Here is a 24,234-nt window from a genome sequence, read left to right on the forward strand (position 1 = left end):
AAATTTCATCACCAGCAACAAATACTACCAGTTGTCTTCCTTGAAAGATAACCATAGGTTGTTAGTTACAGTTTTGAATAAAAATTGTAGTTCATGAAAACAGTGGCTAGTTCAGTTTGCAACTCAAATAATCACCCAAGTGCTTTCCCTGGAAAGAGCCACCATACTTCCTTCAGTACACAGCTGAAGCACCTTACACCCAATACCCATTCGATCCCATGAAATATTAAAAAGATACATACACAAGCGTTAAGAGCTCATAAAATTAGGAATTCTTGCTGCTTCATTAAGGCTACTCTTTAGCAAAAGCACATTTCAATTTTTCTGTTGTTGTCTTGTAGTGAGTGTGTATCACGAAGAATAAGACGGTACTAGTACAGTTAGCTGCCAGGGCTTTGACTCCTGCTAAGATGCCTGCCTTGCACCATTAGTGCAAATGTCAATAGTGAAGGAAGCAATAAGATTTTAGAATTGTACCAGTAAGAAACCAGTTGTAGCCTCTCAGCCCCCTGAAGGGCAGCAGAGACCTATGGGAACAACATTGTCGCACACTGGTTCCCTAGAATTTAGATTACTGTTCACTGAAATGTGCATTTAGCCAAAACTCTCCAAAAAGTCTGCACCTATTTTCACCAGCACTGTCACAGTTAAGATGCACATGGTTCCCTCTTTCACTAATTTGGGAAGATTATAACATATGGCCACATCTGCCTGCCTAAACCCAATGCTAAAATAGAACCGATGTCCCAAGGCAGAGTAAAATCCAGGTACCAGATTTACAGAGATGCAGAGCCTCAGCTGTCAAACACAAGTTCATCCAAAAGCGCCCTCTCTTTATTGCAGCCATCCGTTGGTAAGAGGTACTCAGGGTTGAATTTCCAAGTATGTGCCACGTGCACACATCCTACATTTGCTTAAAGGGTGACATTTTAAGATATTTTAATATTGACATTTTAAGATATTTTAATATTAAGTACACAGCTGGAAAATGTCAGTGTGTAACAGCACAAACAAGACCCTAATTAATTGGTTCCTGGCTGGCCTCTGCCACATATATTGGTCTAAATTGACCCTTACCTTTAACTGCACACAGAATCACTGGAAGTCAACAATATGACAACGTGTACTGTCAGCACCCAAATGTCAACTATGTTCATAAAAAATGTCAAAGACAACCCTTATTGCCCCAAATGTCATTCTAAATAGGGGAAAGGAAAGTAAAATAAGTAGAAGCTGTGTATCCTCAGCTCACAAGGAATGCTGCTTGTCCCTCCACTTTTCCATGTAACTCCAAAGTGAACTAGGTTCTGTGGCTCTTAACTTTTTGTGGAGCATAAACCACTTGAGAATCATAGTTCTCTGCAGAAAAGCAGCAAAGGGGATGAGTCCATGCCTTTAGTTAAGAGTAGATGACAGAACTATGGATTCAAAGAAACCACCTAAGTCCAAATCCTCAGGAAACTGAGGCCCTGGAACAGTAAAATGACTTACTTGTCCAAGGTCAACAGTGAGTTATAAGTGGAATCAAGAAATTAGCAACCCAAACAAATTTTGAAAAAAGGCTGAAATTTTCTGAAAAGTTCTATGAGAGAACTACAGTAACAAAAAATACCAAGTAGAACTGGAAGGAACTGACACAAGTTCCAGAAAATTCCTTGATGGCTTAGGCTGAATGGGTAAGGAGAAACATGACCAGAAATCTTGAAAAGCACTCACCGTGTTCCACAAAGACATTGCAGTGTGGTCCTCCATGCCTGGATGATTCCTTCCTTCCTGCTCCTTTGATAAAGTGCAGGGCAGGCAAACTTGGCCTTCTTTGGTCCCCAAGAACTTTTCCAGGCTGCTGCCCCATAAAGCAGTGATAGGCACCCCTTTCCAGAAGAGGGTTTAAGATCTTCCAGAAGGGACAAAGGGCTTAGAAGGGAAAGGTAATGTACGAAGAATTTCACATTCACCACATCTGCTCAAGTCAGTAACTGAGGTCAATCACAGAAGGACATCTTCCATGACAAAAGAAAGCAGAGTTTTAGGCTGACATGCGTAAACAGGAGTTCCAATTATTTCCCCAGTTTTTCTCAATTTGAAGGACTGTAACTGCAACGTTACCCAAAAGTTTCTTGATTTTAAGTATATTTTACGGACTGAGTAACAGTTTGTCCTAAAGAAGAAAAACTTACAAATATTCACAGGAGATGCTGAAAAGTGTCAACTATACCAAAATCATTTTGATTCCCAGGCATAAAGGAACCTGGATCGTCTTTGGATGCTTCTCCAGAACTTCTCCTGTGGAAGTCACCAACATCCTAGCTTAGTTTCTCCATCTTCCAACAAATTTCCTTTTGCTCTCCCTTCCCTGCCCTACTCTCCGGAGCTTGCCCTCCACTCGGACGAGAAGGAATGCATTGCCAGCAACTTTTAAGTCCGCTTTTTAAAAGGCCTGTGAAACCAATCCAGACTTTTCCTCTGCATTGAAGTTTTTGGCTGCGCTGAGACCAAAGCGGCCGTAGGCGACATTGGAAGAAGTCAGGGCATCAGAGGCTCGTGGGAGCAACCCGGGACAGAGGAGGCCTCTTGACAGCAGGGAGGGGATTTGAACTGGAGGCTCCGTGGCCAACCGTGGAGCCAGGAGCCACAGCAAGGGGCGGCTGCGGCGTAAAGGTGAGAGGGGGGATTACTCGAGGGGCTACGCTTCTCCACGCCTCAGAAACGGGGTGGTCCAGGTCAGGGGAAACTGAGGCCACCCCCAGTGTCCCAGAGCCGGGTCAAGGCTGTAAGGGACGAAGGACTCTCGCGGCCCCGAAGGCGGCCACCGGGGGGAGGAGGCCCGGCCGCCTCAGCTGCCCCGAGCCCAGGGGTCTCTGCCCCAGACACCCCCTCCCCCGGCCCCGGACGCTGCCACCGCCGCCGCCGAGCAGTCACATCCCCGAGCTCTGTCAAGGGACCAGCCGCTCCCGCCGGTAAGGGCCGTGGACAACGGAGGAGCTCCTCAGCCGCAGGACCCGGGAACCGGTTCCGGCTCCAGCGCTGCTCAGGGATAGACACCGAGCCCCGCAGCCGCCATGATGGATTACGAGCCGCTTCACAACGAGGCCAGGCCCCGCCCCCGATCCCGCCCCCAGCGACGTCTGGAGCCCACCTCGTGGGACCGAGAAGTCCCCAGCACCGCTTTTTCGGTACGCCGCCGCACCTTCCGGCGCTGGCTTCACTACCCGAGAGAGACCGGCCCAGCACGACCTTTTAAATGTGGCTTTTCGGAGCGCAAGGTGACCGGTGAGGAAGCGCCCACCTCCTCTGCACTGCCATTGGCCCGCAGGAATCCGAGTCATGTCGCTCTCTTCCGTCCCATTGGTCGGTGAGGGCAGTAGGGCGAGAGCTGCCCTCCAACCGCTTTCGGCGCCACCGCGGGGCGTATCGGGAGCTGTGGTCCCCGGCGCCCTCGGGTCCAGCACAGACACTTCTCGCCCTCTGATCCGGGCCCCTGAGCTGCGGCCCCGCCTCCTGGGAGCCGGTGGACTCCGGTCCGCCTAGCGTTGAGAGGCCAACTTCACCACTGCGCGAGCTGCAAGACCAGCGAAGAGCCAGAGCGAGGGGAAAACTGCGGATTGGATTTTCCCAGAACCGGAATTGGTACTTCCTTGAGCCTCTTCAGGGGAGAAAAAATTTGGCTTGCTCCGGCAAACCAAGGTATTTGGTGCCTTTTGTCCCTTCACCCCCCGCCCCCCCCCCGCCAAATCGCATAAATATTGGAACCAGCAAAGAAATCTTAAGAACGCAAGCACAAAGGAACAATGGTTTGTCTCTTTGGGGTATCAGGAAGCTCACTCATTGAAGAAACAGTGTTCAGAGGGTATGCCAGGGTAAATTATAGATGTCTGCGCTAGAATGAACCTTTAATGGTTCAAGGTGAACACCTATCTGCATAAACACATCTCTACGTTGGATGGGAAAAAAAAAATGCCCAGACTGGGTTTCACAGGCCTGTATAGCTAGCTAGTAACCTAAATGCACCAAACCTGCACCTGTCATAATTCATCTGCAACTAGAAAGTACCTGGTTCCCTATTCCTATCCCCATGTCCTACAATGGAGCACCTCATCAGGATATACCCATTTCGAAGGGGATCTGTTCATCACAGCATATGCTCTGTACTCAGCACGGTTAGCACCTTTCACGAACCGTTATCTCACTTAATCCTCACTCTAGCCCGATGAGGCTTGTCATATTCACCGCTACACAGATGGGAAAGATTCAGACCCGTGACATATTGAAGGTCTCTTCTCTAGTCTGTGACAAGGTCAGTACTTCAGCCCAGATTAACCTTGTTCCAAAACGCATGGTCTTTCTACAGTACCATTCAGTACCAAATAACTGTTTAGCTAATGTTAGACAACTTCAAAAATTGCTTCTGATGCCAGGGGGCACCATGGCTCCACTGAGTGTTGTACATTCAGCTAAATGCTTAGAGATATTTCTGCCAGACTAAGAAATGGCATTTACTTTTGATAACACTTCGATTACTAGACCTAAGTCACAAGGAGATACTGAATGTGAAGCATATGAAAATTTGTGTCCACACTTAGAACTGGAATCTACAAATTCAGATCTTAATTAGTTTAGCTTTGTTCACTCTCACAAAATAATCTGGCTGGCAGATTACTGATTCAGATGGTAATAGTTTGGCACTTAGTTCTGTAGCATCACTCTTCAAACTCAGTGTTTTTGTTCCCCTCTAGATTATCTACCCCGGCTCATCCTGAATACTTTTCTTTTCGAAAATTTTACTTACTTGTATGCAACACCTAATTATTTCCTCCACATCTGCATTCTTCATTCTCTGATTTAGCTTAAAATTGGGCAATCTTTCTAATACACATTTCTTAAACAATTCATTTAACAAACATTTACTGAGCACCTGTCCTAGGTGTTGAGATTCAGCAAGGGGGTGGAAAGTGAGGTGCCTCTATCCTCCAGCAGCACACAGGGAGACAGGCAGTAAGCAAAATAAGTGATGATGCAAACAAGATTTGTCTCAATGCCAGAAGCTAAAACTCTGGATCATAACCTGTTCAGTCACTCAAACCTTCCTTTATGAAGGACTGTTTTATGACACTTCTCTAGAGCTTAAATCTCTTCCTGATTCAGTCACCCTTGGGCTTATCAAGTCACTTTACTTCTCCGAACTGGTTTCTTCACAGAGAAGCAGGAGCCATATTTACTTACTTTATTCAGTTATCCTGAGGTCAAACTAGATCTTGCTTGGTTTCAGACTGAGGGATATGTCACGGTAGTTACTGTAGAGGTCCTCTGCACTTGACTTAGAGCCTTGTCTCTAATCTCATTTTCTACTTTTAAGTGAGTTCCAAGGCCAGACTTTTTTTCTAGAGACCCACTGTAGCTTTTAAATCCTTGTGTAACACTGTAGAATGATACTTTTAAAACTACAATCTAGAACCCAGCAAATGACTGATAGAAATGTTACCCAATGTTGAAAGAAACCTCCTAAAGCTCATATAAACTTTATTAAAAGTGGTTCAGCTTGTTCTCACTTTTATAAAGCAAGGCTCCGTGACAGTGTAAGAATTTCATCTTATCTCATTTCTCAGCCTGCTGGAATTACTTAACAAGGGCGCCCTCTAGTGGGCCACAGAAAGCAGGCACTCTGATCTTTGTATGGCAGATTCTTTATTCAGCAGATACTGAATAAAAGAGTTTGGACTGCAGCTTGGGAGAAACCTGGCGAGGATGAATCCCACTCCTCATTCCGTTCATTTCTTCTTTCAAGAGGTACACAGCCTGATGCTGGTGGAGTGGCTCAAGTGGTAAGAACACCTGCTTTGCAAGTGTGAGGCCAAATTCAAACCCCAGTGCCACCAAAAATAACAACAAAAAGAGTATACAGCCTGAAACTTCTCAAAAACATGACAGGTGAGCCGACCTAAAGTTGCAAACATTGCCTATGGAATATTCAACTGACTGCAAATTCCTCAAAACAGGTGAATGGCTAAAACAAAAATGAGATTAAAAAGTAGTCTATCAACTAATGTTACAAAGAAACATACTACGTGATGAAAATGACTCCAACTGTATTTCAAAACTGTAGAATGCAAAGTTACTACCACTGAAGCCGTCCTAGGTTTGTCCTGAAGGCAGCTATGCTACTGAGCCCTCCTCCAACTGTATTCAGCCACTCATTACCCAGAACCCAGGAGCACAAACGAACATGAAGACAGTCTAGAGTACCAAAGCATTCCTCAGTACTTCACAGATGGGAAATACGACAGTAGCTGCATACATGGTGCCTTTAAAAAATGCTCCCAACACCTGAGCCAAGTACCATTTTTAAATAGTCATCAGAAAAACAGGCACAGGAATGCTAACATTCCTCAGAAGTTTACTATCTTATTTTTATCTTTTAGCCCTAGAATATTCACAAGTTAACGCATCACTACTTCAATTACAGGAAGAAAATGGCTTTGCTTTTCCCATCTCCATTTTCCTTAGGGTTTTCTCCACGTTTACTAGAACACCCAAACATACAGTGGCTCCAGAACACTCACTCTCAGCTTCTTACAAACCGACCTCACAGGCGGGACAAAGTAAAGCAGCCCGGTATGGATTCTTCCAACCTACCATTGCAAGGAACATGCAATGGGAAATGAGATTCCAACCAAGCAAAAGGCCACTTTATTCTTCTATTTGACTTCTGGGCTAATTTTACCAACTGCATTCTTCAATAACACACTTGCAGTTTAAAGGAGATGGAGTAGAAGCCAAAACAGACCATTTGGGAGTCAGGGATGCCATGTTTTCTATGGGGCTATTTCATGGCCCTTGTGACTCTGTGAGGATGGTGAGTGGAAGACAAAGAATTCTCCATATTATTCCAGTATGGGAGGTCATTTGACTGGGAAACTGGGTGCTCCAAAAGACCAGAAACCATCCCCTTGTGCGGGAACTTGGCCAGGACCCAAGGAGCCAGAAGCACCGTTCACTTCCACCCAGGATGTCTTAGAACAAGAGAGCGCAGGCCTGTGGGCTGGAGGCAGCCTTGTGGCAGTGATACAGATGGGTAATGAGTTTGTCAGATCTTCCTCGACCACTGACTCTTGGCCACTTCCAAAAACAGCTCCAGTGAGATACACAGTCCCATCTTCAGGAGCCTCTCCTCAGCCCTCCTGTTCCAAAAGCCTCTGGCGAGTTTCCAGCACAATCTCCTCCATTATTTCTGGTTTTAAGATGTCTTTGATCTAAAAAAGACAGAAAATGGTACAATGTTTTGTAAACTAACCACAAGCAGACCACCAAGCCAACTCACACACAGAAATTAAGCATGGTTAACATAAACCTCCTGTGGTCTGCACCTTGATCAGAGACTAGGTGTTATAGGGTATGATACACCAGACCCAGCTTAATAATCAGCAAGATTCCCTGGGCTATAGGTGACAAGAACAAAGATACTATTTTCACATCCGTTAAAAAGATGGCTGAAATTAAGAACGGGCAAGATGGTTGCTGTCATAAATGAGTAGTCCAACCTGGCACCTCTGCCCCCAACCCAAACCTCAGTCCAACGCTCACTAGGGCTGTCCCCCAGGCCAGGTCCTGCTGATGTATATAGGACACATGACTGAGGAAACACAAGCAGCTCACAGAGCAGTGAGGAAAAGGAAGCCCAGTGGAGCACCTGATGGGGAAGGGAGGCCTCATAGCAGTACAGGATGCTGGTATCATACAGCATCATCCTCTGAGTCACCAGCAAGACGATGCAGTTCCGAAGCCGGGATATCACCTCTCGGTCAGCAAGAGAGACAGGCTGTGAGGGAGACACAACAGGGAAGGGAAAGGAAATACAAACAGGACCAAAATAAGCGAACAGTCCCAGGAAGTCACAGAAAAAAGATTATGACTCAAACAGTATCACTCTGGGACTTCAAGCCAATCAAACAGCTAACGCCAAGGGACATTAAAAAGGGTGGTTTCAGGCTGAGGTAGAGCGCCTGCCTAGCAAGCATGAGGCCCTAAGTTCAAACCCCAGTACCACCAAAAAAATAAATAAATAAAGAGGAAAAAAAGGTGGCTTCTCCAGTGCCTCTTTGGCTGTTACCCTGCAACTCTGTCGTTTCTGGCAACAAAGATCAAACCAGCCACTGAGTTCATCTGTTCAGAGAAGGCAGTATGAACACTCCTCAACATAAACTCAAACTCAGACTACAGCAGTAACACACAGACACACACCACAAAGTGATGTTACACATCACAGACCAAGTACATAAGGATGGCCTCCTAATATCAAACCACCAAGACATGGGATCATGCTTTATGAGTTAATACAACAACAAAACTGAACGCCGCCACTTCTCAAAAGAGCGGCAGAAGACAGTTTAAAGAAAGCACAGTGGAGACAGCATCACTCCAGCCCACGAACAGCAGCAAGGGTTACTCACTTCCAGGTTGGCGATGAAGCCCCCGGCATCCTCGTCTTTGTGCTCTGGTGTCGGGTAGATCCAGATGAAGCCGTTGTTACCCAGAATCACCGAGGCACCACATGGCAAGTCATGGAAGTGAGTCTTCTGCCGTTTTACCAGGGAGGGCGAAACCTGGACCAAAACCCCCTGACCTAGCTAAAGAAACAGATGGTGGCTGGGTTGCTGTGGGATCATTAGCAAGTGAGTGAGAAGCCGGTTACAGAACACACACCCCAGTTACATCTAAACCAGTGCCCTTCCTGCTCGTCACATACAAAGTGTGCAGTTTTTGCAGAGGAATTTCTGGATATATAGGCTGTTTATATATCCTAAAAGCAGCTGACTGTCAATACTCTATCACTTCCCTCTGCAGTCACCATTACCTCCTATCTAAGGCAGGTGTGCAGGCTGCTAGAGAAGCTGGGACCACTCAGGATGTGCACCACAGCCTCCCCACTGGCCAAGGAACACTGTCCTGTTACCTCAAGTATGTAAACAGAGCTGGCCATAGCCACTCCATCAAGGGAAGAGGTTTTTATTCCTCTCAGAAACTAAAGAGGTTCACCCAGACAGAGCCAAGAGACTAATACATCACATCATAACATTTTTTAGGAAGCATGCTCTTTAAAAAATAAATAGGCTGGATAACGTAACCTCATACAAGAAAAGCAGTGATGTTTCATTTAGAGGCTTAGATGACAAACCAATCTTTCCTAGCAATAATATCATATTAGCTGAACTACTGACTGTAGACTAAGGGCCAAAACTGCCCTGTGTCACAGGCCTCGCCTCCCTTTGTTCTGGGAACAGCCTCCCAGGTTGGGTCGGAGCCTCCCTTGAAAGAAGCAGAGCCTTACAGTACCAAACAGAGGAGTTTTGCCAGAACTGTCTTCCCAGGAGGAAAGGATAAAAGTCAGCACCTTTTACAATGCCACTGACCCATGGAAATCCCCACCTTCTTCCTCCTAAGCTCTGGGGACACCATCAAGCTACATATGGGATGCCAACCTTAGTGCTAAACTACTGGGTTCTTTTCTTTTTGCTCTCTTGATACAGGGTCTTGTTATGTAGCCCAGGCTGGCCTTGAAATCTTCCTGCTCAGCCTCCTAAGTGCTGGGGTTACAGGTGTGCGTCACCATGCCCATCCAACCACTTGGGTTCTACTAGGGAGCTATTGGAAATGGACTTGAAATCCAAGTCAACAAACTGGAATAGCAAGAGCCCAACTTACTTTTCCATATTTCAGGCTCCTTGTGTGCAGAGAGACAGCTCCATCAGAGAACACTGCTTGGACCTCAGCCTGGCCAAGGTAATGAAGGAACAAACGGCAGATTCGGCAGCCTGCTGTCACGTCACCTGCCCTCCTGCCCCCATACCTCCATCTTTCCCTCCCATCAGCAACAGTGCACCTCAGGTATCTTCAGTGGGCCCAGAGGACATCAGTGTGCCCTCACCTCTCCCCTTGGCTGATGTATCTTGATATGAACATCACCTTTTCTCCTCCCTGGGGAAAAGCTAACATCACTGGGAAAGCCTGAGTCTACAGTCCAGGAAACCACGATTTAGAAAACCCAGAAAGATGGTAGATCTGAAAAAGAACTGAGGCATCCTCCTGAGTTAGTGGACAGAGAGGGCCACAGAGAGCTCTAGACAGTTGACTCAGGACTCAGATCCCTATAAGGATTAAATTCCTTCTGTCATGGAAGACAGTGTGAGCCCCATTTCCAGGCCCCCAGGAAAGCAGCAGGAGGCTAGACTACAAGACGCAGGATACACTGATAAGGTCCCCTTCTTGCAAGAACCCTCTCATGGCAAGCTCATCTTCTGCAGACCTTCTCCTCTGAAACACAAGAGACAGCCACATTACTCCATGACAGCTCCTGTGCTCCTGCACAGACAGTGACCTCCAGCTTGGCTGCATCTCTGCTCACTCATTTCCCGTCAGCTCAGATTCCCTGAACTCATTTAAATTTTCTCCATCCTTCAAGGATCAACTTCAGTGTCACTCTTTCCTATGAGTTTCTCTGACTGAAATTAGTCACCTTTTATACCACACACTTGTTTATTGTCCTCCTACCAGGTGCATGAATGAGTTATCTTATATCCCCAGCCAGTCTGTAAAATCTTTAAGGAACTCAATCATATCTCCTTTGTCTTAGGACCCAGCACAGTGAGCCTCTCTGTACGTATATGCTGAACTGAATCACGGTATTGTACAAAATATCATGCAGCTATCTGGAATAACCAAACACCATTCAATTCACAAAAAAACTAGAAAACTTTTCAAGAAACACCTTCACTGTGCAAAGCTGATACAGCAGCAAAGGGAAATTATTAGCCCCAAGAGTTAAGAGCTTCTCTCCCCAGCTCTCTTTGGGATCCCACTCCATGGTTGTTTCTGATCTTACCACACTCCAGGTGCTGCTTATGTTGGGAGACCAGGACCAGGTGAGAAGTCTTCATCTACCTCAGACAACAGACTTCATGACCAACCTCAGCATAGAGCAAAGTTCTCTGTGGAGCAAAGGGCCCCACAGCTCTCACTGGCCACATGTACAGTTCTAAGACCCCAGAATCCTTACCAACTCTCCTCCAGGCAAATTCATGGATGAGAGGAGCAAGACTGAGTCCAGCCGGGAATTCGTCTCCACCTTCCATCTCTTCTGCTGAACCTACAAGCAAACAGTTCCACACCTGATGGACTGGAAGTGTAGCTCAACCAGTACAGTGCCTGCTTTGTAAGCTTAAAGCCCTGAGTTCAAACCCCAGTCCCACCAAAACAAAGAAGAAAATTATTGCTGGGCACTGGTGGTTCACACCTGTAATCCTGCTACTCAGGAGGCAGAGATCAGGAGGCTTGTGGTTCAAAGCCAACCCAAGGCAAACAGTTTGAGAGACACCATCTTGAAAAAACCCAACACAAAAAAAGGGCTGGTGGAATGGCTCAAGAGAAAGAGCTTGTCTATCAAGCGTGATACCCTGAGTTCAAGTCCCAGTACTGTGCATATTTAAAAAAAAAAATGTTCCACAGACTCACAGGGCAGGGCAGGAGCTCACATCATAAATGACCAGTAACTTCAAATATAACAAGTCAGAGGCCACACAACAGCCAAAGACAAGAAATACCTTTTTCATATGGCTACACACAGCATAACCATCCCACTCGCCAAACCACCAGCTTACATTACCCGCGATGATACTGGCTTTACCTCTGTGATTCTCCCCACAACAATGTCTCCTACTTCACCATTGTATCTGAAAGATAAACAGAAGGTCACCCATCAGTGAACAGGCTATCTTACAAGACCAAGCACCATTTAGGATTTGAGGAACAGGATGAGTCTCAAGCCCCACATTTAGCAAATTTATACAACTATGGTATTTGGACTTATTTTCAGAAATTGAAACTTGAAAACATCTCTATGTACATAAATCTTTATTAACTATCCTTCAACAAATCACTTATGACAAATAGTTCCTGTAGCCTAAAACCCCTGATTTGTTAAATTCCGTAACAATGGGAATTAAGGAGCTTTTTCTGGAAGGACATGATGGGGTCTGCACCAGCTGAAGGAAGAGAAAGGGGATTCTGAGACAGGTCACTATCCAAAGGGGCTTATGCCGTGTCTCCCCAGTCACTGCCTGTGTGGCTCGGCCCTCTGCTAATTCTTCGTCCCCAATTCTAAAAATCAAGTGCTCCACACTGAGGCCCGGGCTGCAGGCCACTCTTCTTCCACCCACACCTCTCTCGCCTGTGGTGAGCTCACCCAGTGTGATGGCCTTGCAACACCACTGAGGACAGCATTCACTCCCAGGTTCTGTTCCACCTCTACTGCCTGCCATTACCATGTGGATCACTCGAGGGCATTTTCAAACGTAACAACCCCAAAACAAAGCTTTCCAGTAGACCCCACCCCTCCTCCACAGCAAACTGCCCCTTTTCTGTCATCCTCAGCTCAGTAAAATGGTGACTCCATTCCCCAGATCCCAGGCCAAAAACCTTGGAGTCACCCTTGATTCCTCTCTCCCACACTGGGACAAGTCCATCAATAAATCTTTCTGGCTCTACCCTTAAAATGTATTCAAAAATACAAGGCATCCAAATTGGAAGGGAAGAACTAAAACCATCTCGATTCACTCCATTCACTAACCTTAAACAAATCACCTATCACAAGTAAGTGATGGTCCTATGTAGTGAAAACCCAAAGAATACAAAATCCAGTACCCTTTCGTGATTAAAAAATTCAGAAAACTATATGCAGAATCTAATCACTACTTCCCCACTTCCATGCTGCTACCCTAGTCCAAGCTGCCAATACTTCAGATGATGAATATGGTCCCCTAATTCATTCCTCTAAACCCTCCCCTGTCTACCTTCAATCTCCCCACCGCAACCAGAAAAATCTGATTAAAACCTAAGTCAGAAGCTGGGTGCCAGTGGCTCCCACCTGTAATCCTAGCTACTTGAGACTCACATTGGGAAGATCAAGGTTCTAGGCCAGTCTGAGTAAATATTTCTCAAGACCCCATCTCCAAAATAACCAGAGCAAAATGGACTGGACGTGTGGCTCAAGCAGTAAAGCTCCTGCCTTATCGGCACGGAGCCCTGAGTTCAAACCCCAACGTTACAAACAACAAACAAAAAATGCCAGGCACCAGTGGCTCACATCTATAATCATAGCACTCAGGAGGCAGAGATCAGGTGGATCTAGGTTGAGGCCAGCCTGGGCAACAAAAATGAGACCCTATCAAAAAAAAGGACTGGTGGAGTGGCTCAAGTAGTAGAGCACCTGCCTGGCAAGCATGAAACCCTGAGTTCAAACCCCAAAACAACAACAAAAAAAAACCTAAGTCAGATCACAGACATTCCCTGCTCCACCACTTCCACTGGCTTCCCAGATCACAGGAAGTAGAAGCCCAAATGTTCACCATGTCTACCAGACAAGCCAACCATTTGTCCAGCTCAGTCTCTACTCTCCCCTTCACCTCCCCTTTGCTCATTCCTTCAGCTCCACTGGCTTCCCCTCTGGAACTAACCTTTATGGACCACTTCTTGATACTCTGCTCTGTGCGAAGTACTCTACACGCACCATTTCACTGAATTCTAACAAAAATCCTCTGAAGTAGGTCATGCTACTCCCCTCACACTGCAGAGGAGGCAAGTAAAACTTAGAGAGGTCAGCAACACAGCACTGACCTCCACTACCCCCCCTATAGTCACATTCAAAATTGCAGAACTGCAGCAAGACAAGGCAGGTAGCCAGGGGATGCAAGGAAAGGGAAGGCAGAAAGGACCTGGTTATACAACACAGACTCACAAGAGAGAATACACACCTTCTGATCTCACCTGGTTTTCAAAGCTTTTACACAGATCAACTTGTTTACTCTCTCCACAGAGCCAGCCACAGATGCGATCAGCTTCTCTTCTCCCATGTACGTCCCATGGCCCCTATTTGCAAGATAAAAACACAAAGAAAGGACACTGATGTCACACCTGAGGTGACCTCTCCCATCAAGAACAATGTGATCGACAGAGCATGTTGGGTTGGCACATGTCTGTCATCCCAACCAAATGGGAAGTCTAAATAGGATTGTGGTCCAGGCCAGCCAAGGCATCAAACTATTTAAAAAAACAACTAAAGCAAAAAGGGCTGGGAGTGTGGCTCAAGTGGTAGCAAATATTAGGCACTGAGTTCAAATCTCAGTACCACCAAAAACAAAAAAAGAGATGTATTTCTCAAACCTCATAGGCCCTCCTGCCCTCAAGCCTGCAGCCCTCTGTCATCTTACGCATGTCTGCTCATGTCAACTTCTCCAGCAGGCCTCCCTCCACTAACCCTCCTACTGCCACCACCACCACCACAGTCCCCTTACCCTGCTCCACTCTTTTTTCCTACTGCATTTATCACCAAATATTACGAAAAACTTAGGTGTCCCTGTTAGAACACAAACTCCACCAGGACAGAGATTTTCACTAAATTCACTATTATAGACCAGCTTTCGAATCCTAAGGTTGCTAGCATCCAATAACCTGAAACTAAGAGCTTCAAGAGCACTGCTATAAATACTGCACCCCTCCTTATGTTCACATGCACAAAACACACACCCCAAAAGTGAACTGCCACTAGTGCTTAGGACAGTGGCATTAATGGTGGATTTTGCTTTTTTTCTTACATTATCTCATTTAATCTTCACTACCCTACCAAATAGTGACTGTTTGCCTCACAATCTCCCAGGTGAGGAAGCTGACCTTGGAGAGGTTAATCCAGCTAATACCAATATAGCAGGACTAGAAGCCGGCTGGCTGGCTGACGCCACAGCCTGCCCTCATAACTACCGAACTCTGTTCTGCTCTTATATGCAAAGTTTCTATAATTGGATGCACGTGGCACCATGTCTGCCCTAAGCCCAGGTACTGATCCAAACCCAAGCCACTGCCTGGTGTGGGGCACATCTGTAATCTCAGCACTCGGGAGGGAGGAGCAATGGGATGAAGAATTCGAGGCCAACCTGGCTAGACAGCGAGTTGCAGGCTACCCTGTGCTACCTAACGGAACCCCAGTCTCAAAAAAAAAAAAAAAAAAAAAAAGCCTGAGCCCCTGGCTCCGGGATAGCACTCAAGAAGGAAGCCAAGGCGGCAACGCCCACTGCCCCCCTCCCACATAACTGAAAACTAAGAGCCCCCTGCTCTTAACCCTCCCCCAGTTCTCCCCGGAGGAAGGCGCAACGATCTGGGTTTCAGACAGCAGACCGGAAAGTCCCGGCCTGCTGAAAGTCGGAGGAAGGTTTCGGGGAACTGAGTCAAACGCAGACAAGGAACACCCAAGATTCAGGAAGAACGAGGTTCGGAAAACAGGCGACTGAGATACTCAGTAGATGTGCTCCGAGTCTGCAGAAACCTGGATGCAAGGGGACAGACAGGAGGCCCAAGTTCCGTTCCCGCAGGCCACGCGCAGAAAACTCCGCTACCGCTCCCCGCGGCGAAGGCCCCCCTCCAAATCCACACATACCTCATGAAGCCGGTGTCCGTAGTGATCGTGTCTCCCGGCACCACCAGGTGTTTCTTAGAACCGCGGCTCAGGCTCTCAGTAAGAGGCTTACGGGCCACTGGAAGCCTCATCTCCATCGCCATCTTGGCGCCAATGACTTGCGCAGGCGCAGCTCGGCTGGGAGGCGGGGTACCCTGCTCGGCAACGCCATCCGGTTATCCGAGAAGCCGGAAGAGGCGGGACCTCAGGGCAGCCGCCAATGGGAACGCACGGTCTGGCGGCCATGTTGACTATTGGCGATCATTAGGTTAACCTAAAGGGAAGGAGGGAACGGAGTTGCCATGTTTACTATTGGCAAAGGAGCACCTGTAGAGTAATAGACTCTCACGTTGTATAGTGTTGGAATTTTTACCCAAATTGTCTCGTAATCATCATCCTCTTTATTGTTTACCAAGACTAGATATTATTGAGAAAATAGTCCTCTTTCCGTCCAACTCTAAGTCGCTAACATCTGACTTTTTTTTTTTTTGGCGGTACTGGGGTCTGAATTTAGAGCCTCATGTTTGTAGGCAAGTGCTCCATCACTTGAGCCGCTCCGCCAGCCCATTTTTCTGTTGTGTATTTTCTAAATAGGGCCTCCAGAACTATTTGCTTGGGGCTGGCTTCGAACAGCACAGCGATCTTCCTCATCTCTGCCTCCTGAGTAGCTAGGATTACAGGCGTGAGGCACCGGAGCCCGGCAACATCTGATGTTTTGTATAAGAGAGCTCAGGAGGATTGCGAGGTGGAATTTACAGAAAACACTATCTGAACAGAGGAAAAGCTCTTTGCCCTAATATCCTACCTTATAGCTTCCTAGTGGGCGCTGGTTCTAGCCTTCACTTCCACCCTCAAACAGCGCTCCGGATACCTCTCACTGCTGCTCTTTCATAACGATCTGTTCCGAGTGAGCTGACTCACTCCAGCATTTCTTTTGAAAAAATGACTTAAGGAAGCAAGTCGGGCCTGGCGCCTTGGCTCAAGCCTGAGGCCGAGTTCAAACTCCCCAAAACCGCAGAGAGGAGAGAGGAGGGGAGGGAGGGGGAGGGGAGGGGAGAGAGCCTGGATTGCAAAACAGCGGTGTTTGGTAGGAGAGCAAGAGCTCCCATAATACAAAGATCTTCATTTTCATTCACTCACGCAGCAAACTCAGCGCAGTGTGTGGTGCACGTTGTAAGGACTCAGCTTCGTTGAGCAGGAGCGTTTCCTTGCTCCCTTCTTCCTGCCCTCCACTGCCTCTTGCCCTGCAAAGTTTACAGCAAACTGAATTTCAAACTCAAGCCCCGATTGGAAAGCATAATTCTCCACGCGCAGGGATTCTGAAGAAGATTAGATGAAAACCCAACCTTAAACGCTGTGGTCGGGAAATCAGGTAACTCAAGTCACTGCCACCTGAAGATCCCTCAGGCTTTTTTTTTTTTTTAACTCAGGGCTTAGCCCTTTGCAAAGCAGGCGCTCTACAGCTTGAGCCACACCTCCAGTCGATTTTGCTCTGAATATTTTGGAGATGGGGGATCTCATGAACTATTTGCTGGGGCTGGCCGCAAACTGTGATCATCCCCACCTCAGCTAGGATTACAGGTGTGAACCACTGAGACCTGGCTAGGCTAAATGTTTCATGAACCTCCTGAAGAACAGCATTTCCTTCACCTAACCAAGGCTCACAACTACCCTTGTCAAAAAGAACAACCCCCCTGGGCACTGGTGGCTCAAACCTGTAATCCTGGCTACTCAGGAGGCAGAGATCAGGAGGATTGTGGTTCGAATCCAGCCCAGGCAAATAGTTCAAAAGACCCTATCTCAAAAAATACTCAACTGTAAAAGGGGCTGGCAGAGTGGCGCAAGTGATAGTGTTAATGGCGCTGGTTCAGTCTGTGATCAGGACTTCCAAATTCTTGTCCCGCATGGAAGAATCCATGGCAGGACACGTGGGTATAAATGGAGTTTATTAAAAGTTAGGGAAGGGAAATACAAAGAGGAGTATGATAAGGCCAGGTGCTCTTCAGGTGCTTTTAAAATCTATGATAACCTGAGGGAAGGGGAGAACAAGTAGAGTCCTACCCAATAATTAATGATGGGGGAGGAGCCAGGGCCGTTCCCAGTCAGGTGAGTGGTTCCTGAACCAAAGCATGGTTAGTCTAAATGTAATGGATTTTTCCCTATAAGTCCCTAATTTAGCCTGCCTCAGTAGAGCACCTGCCTAGCAAGCATGAGGCCCTGAATTCAAAGCCCATACCACACACAAAAAAGAAGGCCAACCCCACCAGGCATTCGATGACATAAAAGCTAGTGCCCTGTAGGTAAGGGGCAGCCAGACCTTGCCCTCCTCCCTAGCAGGAGAAAGATGCTAGAGCCTATAAAGTGTGGCAACCATCCTTCTTGAGTAAGGTTGCCACCATAAGAGGGCGATGGTGTCCTTTTAGACAGCCTAGCCTAGGCAGCTAGAAAGCAAGGCCTCATTCGAGTGTCCCTAGACCTAGTGGGCCTGTGGTCCTGACCTCATCCAGTTTCATTCCAGGGAGGAGGGAATCTCTGGCACTCTCCACAAAGCATTCAAATTCACAGAGCCTGTTACAAGATTGACACTGTGGATCCCTATTCATAGAGGAAAAAATGGAGGCCCCAAAAGATCTAGAATTTCCATAGCAGATGGCAGCCAGCCTTGTGCTCATTCCAGCTGCACCTGCTTGACCCCCAGTGCCTGCACCACTCACCAAACACTTCCTGAGTGCTCCTCTGGTCCTGTGCTAAGTGCTTTACAAACATTGTGGTTTTTGTTTGTTGTGCTGTTTTGTTTTTGCCAGTACTGGGGTTTGAACTCAGGATTTTGCACTTGCTTGACAGGTACTCTACTGTTTGAGCCATGCCTCCAGCACATGTTTGTTTGGTTATTTTTTTGGTGGTACTGGGGTTTGAAATTGGGGCCTTGAGTTTATAAAGCAGACGCTCTACTACTTGAGCCATACCTCCAGTCCATTTTGCTCTGGTTATTTTGGAGATAGGGTCTTGTGAACTATTTGCCCAGGCTGGCCTCGAACTGTGATCCTCCCAATCTCAGCCTCCCAAGTAGCTAGGATTATAGGTGCGAGCTACTAGCTAACATCATGCTTCTTTTTCATCTAGAAGGAAATAGGTCTTCCTATTCCTGATGATCATTTGGGGTCACCAAATCCAAAAACAGTCCAGCAGCTAGGCCTGGACTCCAAGACTCCAGATTCTCCAACCTGCTTCTCTCTCTGTTCCCACTTGCCCCTTCACCATCATGTAGAGGAGTGGGCACCTGCAAACAGCTGCCCATCCCAGGGATCTTCTTTTTTTTTTTTTTTTTTTGAGTGATTTCTTTCTTTTTTTTTTTTTCTTTTATTATTCATATGTGCATACAAGGCTTGGTTTATTTCTCCCCCCTGCCCCCACCCCCTCCCTTACCACCCACTCCACCCCCTCCCACTCCCCCCCTCAATACCCAGCAGAAACTATTTTGCCCTTATCTCTAATTTTGTTGTAGAGAGAGTATAAGCAATAATAGGAAGGAACAAGGGGTTTTGCTGGTTGAGATAAGGATAGCTATACAGGGCATTGACTCACACTGATTTCCTGTGCGTGGGTGTTACCTTCTAGGTTAATTCTTTTTGATCTAACCTTTTCTCTAGTTCCTGGTCCCCTTTTCCTATTGGCCTCAGTTGCTTTAAGGTATCTGCTTTAGTTTCTCTGCATTAAGGGCAACAAATGCTAGCTAGTTTTTTAGGTGTCTTACCTATCCTCACCCCTCCCTTGTGTGCTCTCGCTTTTATCATGTGCTCATAGTCCAATCCCCTTGTTGTGTTTGCCCTTGATCTAATGTCCACATATGAGGGAGAACATATGATTTTTGGTCTTTTGGGCCAGGCTAACCTCACTCAGAATGATGTTCTCCAATTCCATCCATTTACCAGCGAATGATAACATTTCGTTCTTCTTCATGGCTGCATAGAATTCCATTGTGTATAGATACCACATTTTCTTAATCCATTCGTCAGTGCTGGGGCATCTTGGCTGTTTCCATAACTTGGCTATTGTGAATAGTGCCGCAATAAACATGGATGTGCAGGTGCCTCTGGAGTAAGTCTTTTGGGTATATCCCCAAGAGTGGTATTGCTGGATCAAATGGTAGATCGATGTCCAGCTTTTTAAGTAGCCTCCAAATTTTTTTCCAGAGTGGTTGTACTAGTCTACATTCCCACCAACAGTGTAAGAGGGTTCCTTTTTCCCCGCATCCTCGCCAACACCTGTTGTTGGTGGTGTTGCTGATGATGGCTATTCTAACAGGGGTGAGGTGGAATCTTAGTGTGGTTTTAATTTGCATTTCCTTTATTGCTAGAGATGGTGAGCATTTTTTCATGTGTTTTCTGGCCATTTGAATTTCTTCTTTTGAGAAAGTTCTGTTTAGTTCACATGCCCATTTCTTTATTGGTTCATTAGTTTTGGGAGAATTTAGTTTTTTAAGTTCCCTGTATATTCTGGTTATCAGTCCTTTGTCTGATGTATAATTGGCAAATATTTTCTCCCACTCTGTGGGTGTTCTCTTCAGTTCAGAGACCATTTCTTTTGATGAACAGAAGCTTTTTAGTTTTATGAGGTCCCATTTATCTATGCTATCTCTTAGTTGCTGTGCTGCTGGGGTTTCATTGAGAAAGTTCTTACCTATACCTACTAACTCCAGAGTATTTTCTACTCTTTCTTGTATCAACTTAAGAGTTTGGGGTCTGATATTAAGATCCCAGGGATCTTCTTAAGCGTATGGTTTTCTGAGCCCAGATTTAGGTTTTGAGGCTCTGCAAAGGTAGGGTCCAGAAGTCTGTATGCATATGTAACTGCTTTGTGATTCCAATGGCTAATCAGGTCTCACGTCCACTGATCCCTCCCACCTCTGTGTGTCTCCACAGTCTCCACCATAGGCTGATTAATATCTTCTTTCATGGGGCATCTCAATTACCTCCTAGTTCGCCTCCCTAATTCTAAACTCCTCCCACCCCCATTCAAACTCCATCCAGCAGTCAGAGGGAGCTTTATGAAAACAAATCAGATTAAATCACTTCTCTGCTTAAAACACTTCTGGCAACTTCCCCTCACACTAACAGGAAAATCCGAACTCATCATCGCGTCCCCTCCTGTTTCTGGTCTTGCTTTCCTCTCTTCAGAGCTGCAGCCAGACACTTGCCTCCCCTCAATCCCATGAACGGCACACCCATTGCCACCGGGATCAGTTTGCTTTTGGTCCTTTTGGCACAGAGTCTCCTCTCCCAGGTCTCCTTTTCCTGTCTCTCTCAAAAATGCCCTCCTCAGAGAAGGCGTCCCTGACCACCTTGTCTGGAACAATTCTCTAGTCCCTCTGGCATCACTTGCTCCTGAGTTTATTGAAATTTGTTTCTTTATTGCCATCTCTCCTGATCAATAACAGAGACTGTTTCTGAAAATGGTCTTTATCTTGTTTTATTCAGTATGTATCAGCCCTTAGAACCAGGCCGGCATGGGGAAGGCAACCATAAAATATCTGTTGGAAAAAAAATGAAGGGCCAGGCATGCTGGTGAACTTTTGTAGCTACTTGGGAGGCAAAGATCAAGGTTCAAAGCCAGCTGGACAAAAAGTTAATGTGGACCCCCCCATAAGTTCACTCTTACAATCCTGATTACTCAGGAGGCATAGATAGGAGGATCGAGGTTGGAGGCCAGCCTTGAGCAAAAAAGAGCAATAAAACCTTATCTGAAAAATAACTAATGCCAAAAAGGGCTGGGAGCATGGTTCAAGTGGTAGAACACTTGCCTAGCAAACATGAGGCCCTGAATTCAAACTCCAGTACTGCCAGGCACTGGGAGCTCACACCTGTAATCCTAGCTACTCAGGAGGCAGAGCTCAGGAGGATTGTGGTTTGAAGCCAGCCCCAGGAAAATAGTCTGAGAGACCCTATCTCAAAAAATCCAACACAAGAAAGGGCTGGTGGAGTGGCTCCAATGGTAGAGCACCTACCTAGCAAGTATGAAGCCCTGAGTTTAAACCCCAGTGCTGCCAAAAAACAAAAACAAATAGCCTTCAATTTATGTCTGCTGAATGAATGCATGAACTTATTCAAGGGTATTAACTGGGCACACACCATGTCACTTGCTACCCCAGCCATTGGTGCTAAGATGTTAGAGAAGGGAGAGGCAGGGGAGGACAGAAAAGTACTCCTGACAGAGGTGGCATTTGAGTGAACCTTGAAATGAAGGAGTTGGGGCGAGAGAAGAGTTGAGTTCCAAGTGAAAGTAGCCAATGAGGATGTCTTGAAAAATGTGGAGACAGAGTCGCCAGGACTCTGGCCCAGAACTCACTTCCTGTTCTGTCCATTTCCAAGCAGGGATGTGCAGAGATGTCTACCCCAGGACACTCATCACATGGACGAAGCCTGACTATTCTGGGAGGCCATGGTGGGAGGAAGCAGTCAGGCATGGCAGCGTCCCAGCCGTGTCCACAATGTTCCACGCCCACCCGTGGACACACATCCCAGCTCCAAGGCAGGAAGGATGCTGCATGCCCAGGATATCCGAGGATACAGAGGACAGGAAGCAACTGGGAGAAAGGGGTAAACAGATGTCCTCTGGAGAATGCCCTTTGGAGTAGGTGGTAGCAGCAGCTTCAGCAATTCTCACCCACCAAAGTCATCGTTGCATTAATAACAGCTCACATCTATTGAGCACTTACCCTGGGCCAAGCACAGATGAATATATATATATATTCATATATTTAGTCCTGTAACGTCCCCTTCGAGCTAAGTATCACCCCAGTTTCCATTTGAGGAGGATGAGGTATGATTGCCAGCTAGGAGTGGCAGAGCACAATTTTGAACCTAGACCGTTGGCCTCTACTAGGATACTCTGTAGCTTGAGGTCCTGGACCATGCAATATGGCAAGAAAAAGAAATAAAAGGCATCCCAACTGAAAGAAAAGAAGTAAAAAGTCTTTATTCACAGATAACATGATCATATATAAAGAAAGTCCTAAGGAAGACACAACAAGGTATTCAAATGAATATGTTGCAAAGTAGAAGGATATGAGGTCAGACCGGGGATGGAGCTCAGTGGGAGAGCGCTTGCCTAGCATGTACAGGTCCCTGGGTTCAATCCCCAGCACCGCACAAAGAAACAAGAAAAAAAGCCAGGTGCGCCAGTGGCTCATGCCTGTAATCCTAGCTACACATGGGGCAGAGATCAGGAGGATTGTGGTTTGAAGCCAGCCCAGGCAGATGGTTTATGAGACCCTATCTTGAAAATACCCATCACAAAAAAAGGGCTAGTGAGTGGCTCAAGATGTAAGCCCTGAGTTCAAACCCCAATACTGCAAGCAAAAAAAAAAAAAGAAAAGAAAAGAAAAAGAAAACTAGAAGGTGGGATGGGGACATGGCTCAAGTGATAGAGCACCTGCCGACCAAGTGCAAGGCCCTGAGTTCAAACCTCAGCACCACAAAGAAGAAAAAGTCAGTATATTCTGCGTCCTTGTGGGATGTTCAGAGAGCTCTGTGGACTGAATCTGCAAGCTGATGAGGAGGTGTGTGGCCTGATGGTCATAAGCATGACTTCTGGGGTCAGACACCTGAGGTGGAACCATCTCCCTGCCTGAGTGGTATGAGCAAGTGATTGACTTCCTCTATGCCTCAGTTTATCATATTTCAAATGGACGTGAAATAAAAGAACATCAGAAGACCAGTCATATTGGCTCACATCTGTAATCCCACCTACTCGGGAGGCAGAGACAGGAGGATTGCTGTCAGAAGCCAGCTCAGGTAAAGTTAGTGTGAAACCCATCTCAAACACAAGCTGGGCATTACAGTACATGCCCATGGTCCCAGCTACCTGGGAGCTGGAGATAGGAGGATCGTGGTTGGAAGCCAGCCTGAGCAAAGTTAGTGTGAGACCATATCTAAAAAAACAAAGTGCAAAATGACTTGGGGGAGCAGGGCTCAACTGGTAGACTTGAGTTCAATCTCCAGCACCAATCAATCAATCCATCAATAAACATCAAGAAGAAAAGAACATCAGCTCATGTGTAGGGGAAAACATTCCCAGAATGCATGTGTTCAAGTCCCTAGGTGTAGGCCAATGTGCAGAAATTACTTGAAAGATTTGCTTGCCTTCGTCCGGGGGCTGCTCTCAGGAAAGGGGCCTGAGACTTCTCCTGGGGATGCAAGCAAAAAAAGAAATGAGGCTTTTCAGCTCAGGGTCTCCCTGCCCAGGTGTGCAAACTCCTCAGGACCACAGTTCACATTTGCTCATCCTTGCACCCCAGTGCCTAGTGCAAGCCCTGGCACACAACAGCGCACTTCTGAGAAAGCAGGTCAGGCTGCCATTGCGGCACACTGCCACCAGGTGGGTTCTGGAGCATGCGTGTGGACGTTGTGATGGGCGGGGACCTCAAAGAAAAGAATTACCTATGGAGAACAAGTTAGGTTTTTGGTCAAGGGCTGTACTGGCTTCTTTGAAGACTGACTCCTGAAAGCTTTTCAGGAATCTAGCATTACATGCTGGGAGGTTCAAAAGGTGGACTAGGGGTGTGTTTAATTCCACTTTACCCATTGGCATCCAGAGGGAAGGGGACTCAGGACCATTAGGCTTTAGTCAAGGGAACAAGAGGGCCTGGGTGGGACTGCAGAGGTAAGAGGGCAATGCAGCGGCCTCTGGAAGCATTGGAATGGTGGAGCATGGAAGGAGAGGCAAAGGCTTATGAAGGAGGA

At 46.7% G+C, this 24,234-nt stretch overlaps 3 protein-coding genes across 3 annotated transcripts in view; all 3 read right to left on the reverse strand.

Annotated features, from left to right (window-relative positions):
• Positions 1–2,358, reverse strand: part of Abl1 (ABL proto-oncogene 1, non-receptor tyrosine kinase) — a 117,205-nt gene extending 114,847 nt beyond the window's left edge. The window contains exon 1 of the mRNA XM_020185284.2: positions 1,717–2,358. Coding sequence (XP_020040873.2) covers positions 1,717–1,852 — 136 coding nt within the window. The 5' untranslated portion in view covers positions 1,853–2,358. The remainder of the gene's footprint in view (positions 1–1,716) is intronic.
• A 57-nt stretch (positions 2,359–2,415) lies between these two features.
• On the reverse strand, positions 2,416–3,618 carry LOC141415779 (uncharacterized). Its single transcript, XM_074052988.1, has one exon. It carries the CDS (start codon positions 2,512–2,514, stop codon positions 2,416–2,418), a length of 99 nt encoding a protein of 32 aa, XP_073909089.1. The 5' UTR covers positions 2,515–3,618.
• A 3,038-nt stretch (positions 3,619–6,656) lies between these two features.
• Exosc2 (exosome component 2) lies at positions 6,657–15,633 on the reverse strand. Its single transcript, XM_020185274.2, has 9 exons — positions 15,476–15,633; positions 13,813–13,914; positions 11,675–11,720; positions 11,048–11,137; positions 10,240–10,305; positions 9,697–9,765; positions 8,445–8,621; positions 7,685–7,813; positions 6,657–7,247 (listed from the first exon to the last, which is right to left on the reverse strand). Exons 1-9 carry the CDS (start codon positions 15,595–15,597, stop codon positions 7,167–7,169), a joined length of 882 nt encoding a protein of 293 aa, XP_020040863.1. The 5' UTR covers positions 15,598–15,633; the 3' UTR covers positions 6,657–7,166.
• Between the last annotated feature and the right edge of the window lie 8,601 nt (positions 15,634–24,234).

Source organism: Castor canadensis, chromosome 13 (genome assembly GCF_047511655.1).
Source record: "Castor canadensis chromosome 13, mCasCan1.hap1v2, whole genome shotgun sequence".
Classification (NCBI taxonomy): domain Eukaryota; kingdom Metazoa; phylum Chordata; class Mammalia; order Rodentia; family Castoridae; genus Castor; species Castor canadensis.

What these genes read in the sequence shown, in the direction of transcription:
- LOC141415779 (XM_074052988.1), bottom strand. Translation starts at nt 2,514, where the DNA reads ATGTCGCCTACGGCCGCTTTGGTCTCAGCGCAGCCAAAAACTTCAATG.
- Exosc2 (XM_020185274.2), bottom strand. Translation starts at nt 15,597, where the DNA reads ATGGCGATGGAGATGAGGCTTCCAGTGGCCCGTAAGCCTCTTACTGAG. An exon ending in GTAAAAGCTTTGAAAACCAG is followed by an intron (nt 11,721 to 13,812) that starts GTGAGATCAGAA and finishes TTTATCTTTCAG; the next exon opens with ATACAATGGTGAAGTAGGAG. An exon ending in GCTTCATCGCCAACCTGGAA is followed by an intron (nt 7,814 to 8,444) that starts GTGAGTAACCCT and finishes TCTCCCTCACAG; the next exon opens with CCTGTCTCTCTTGCTGACCG.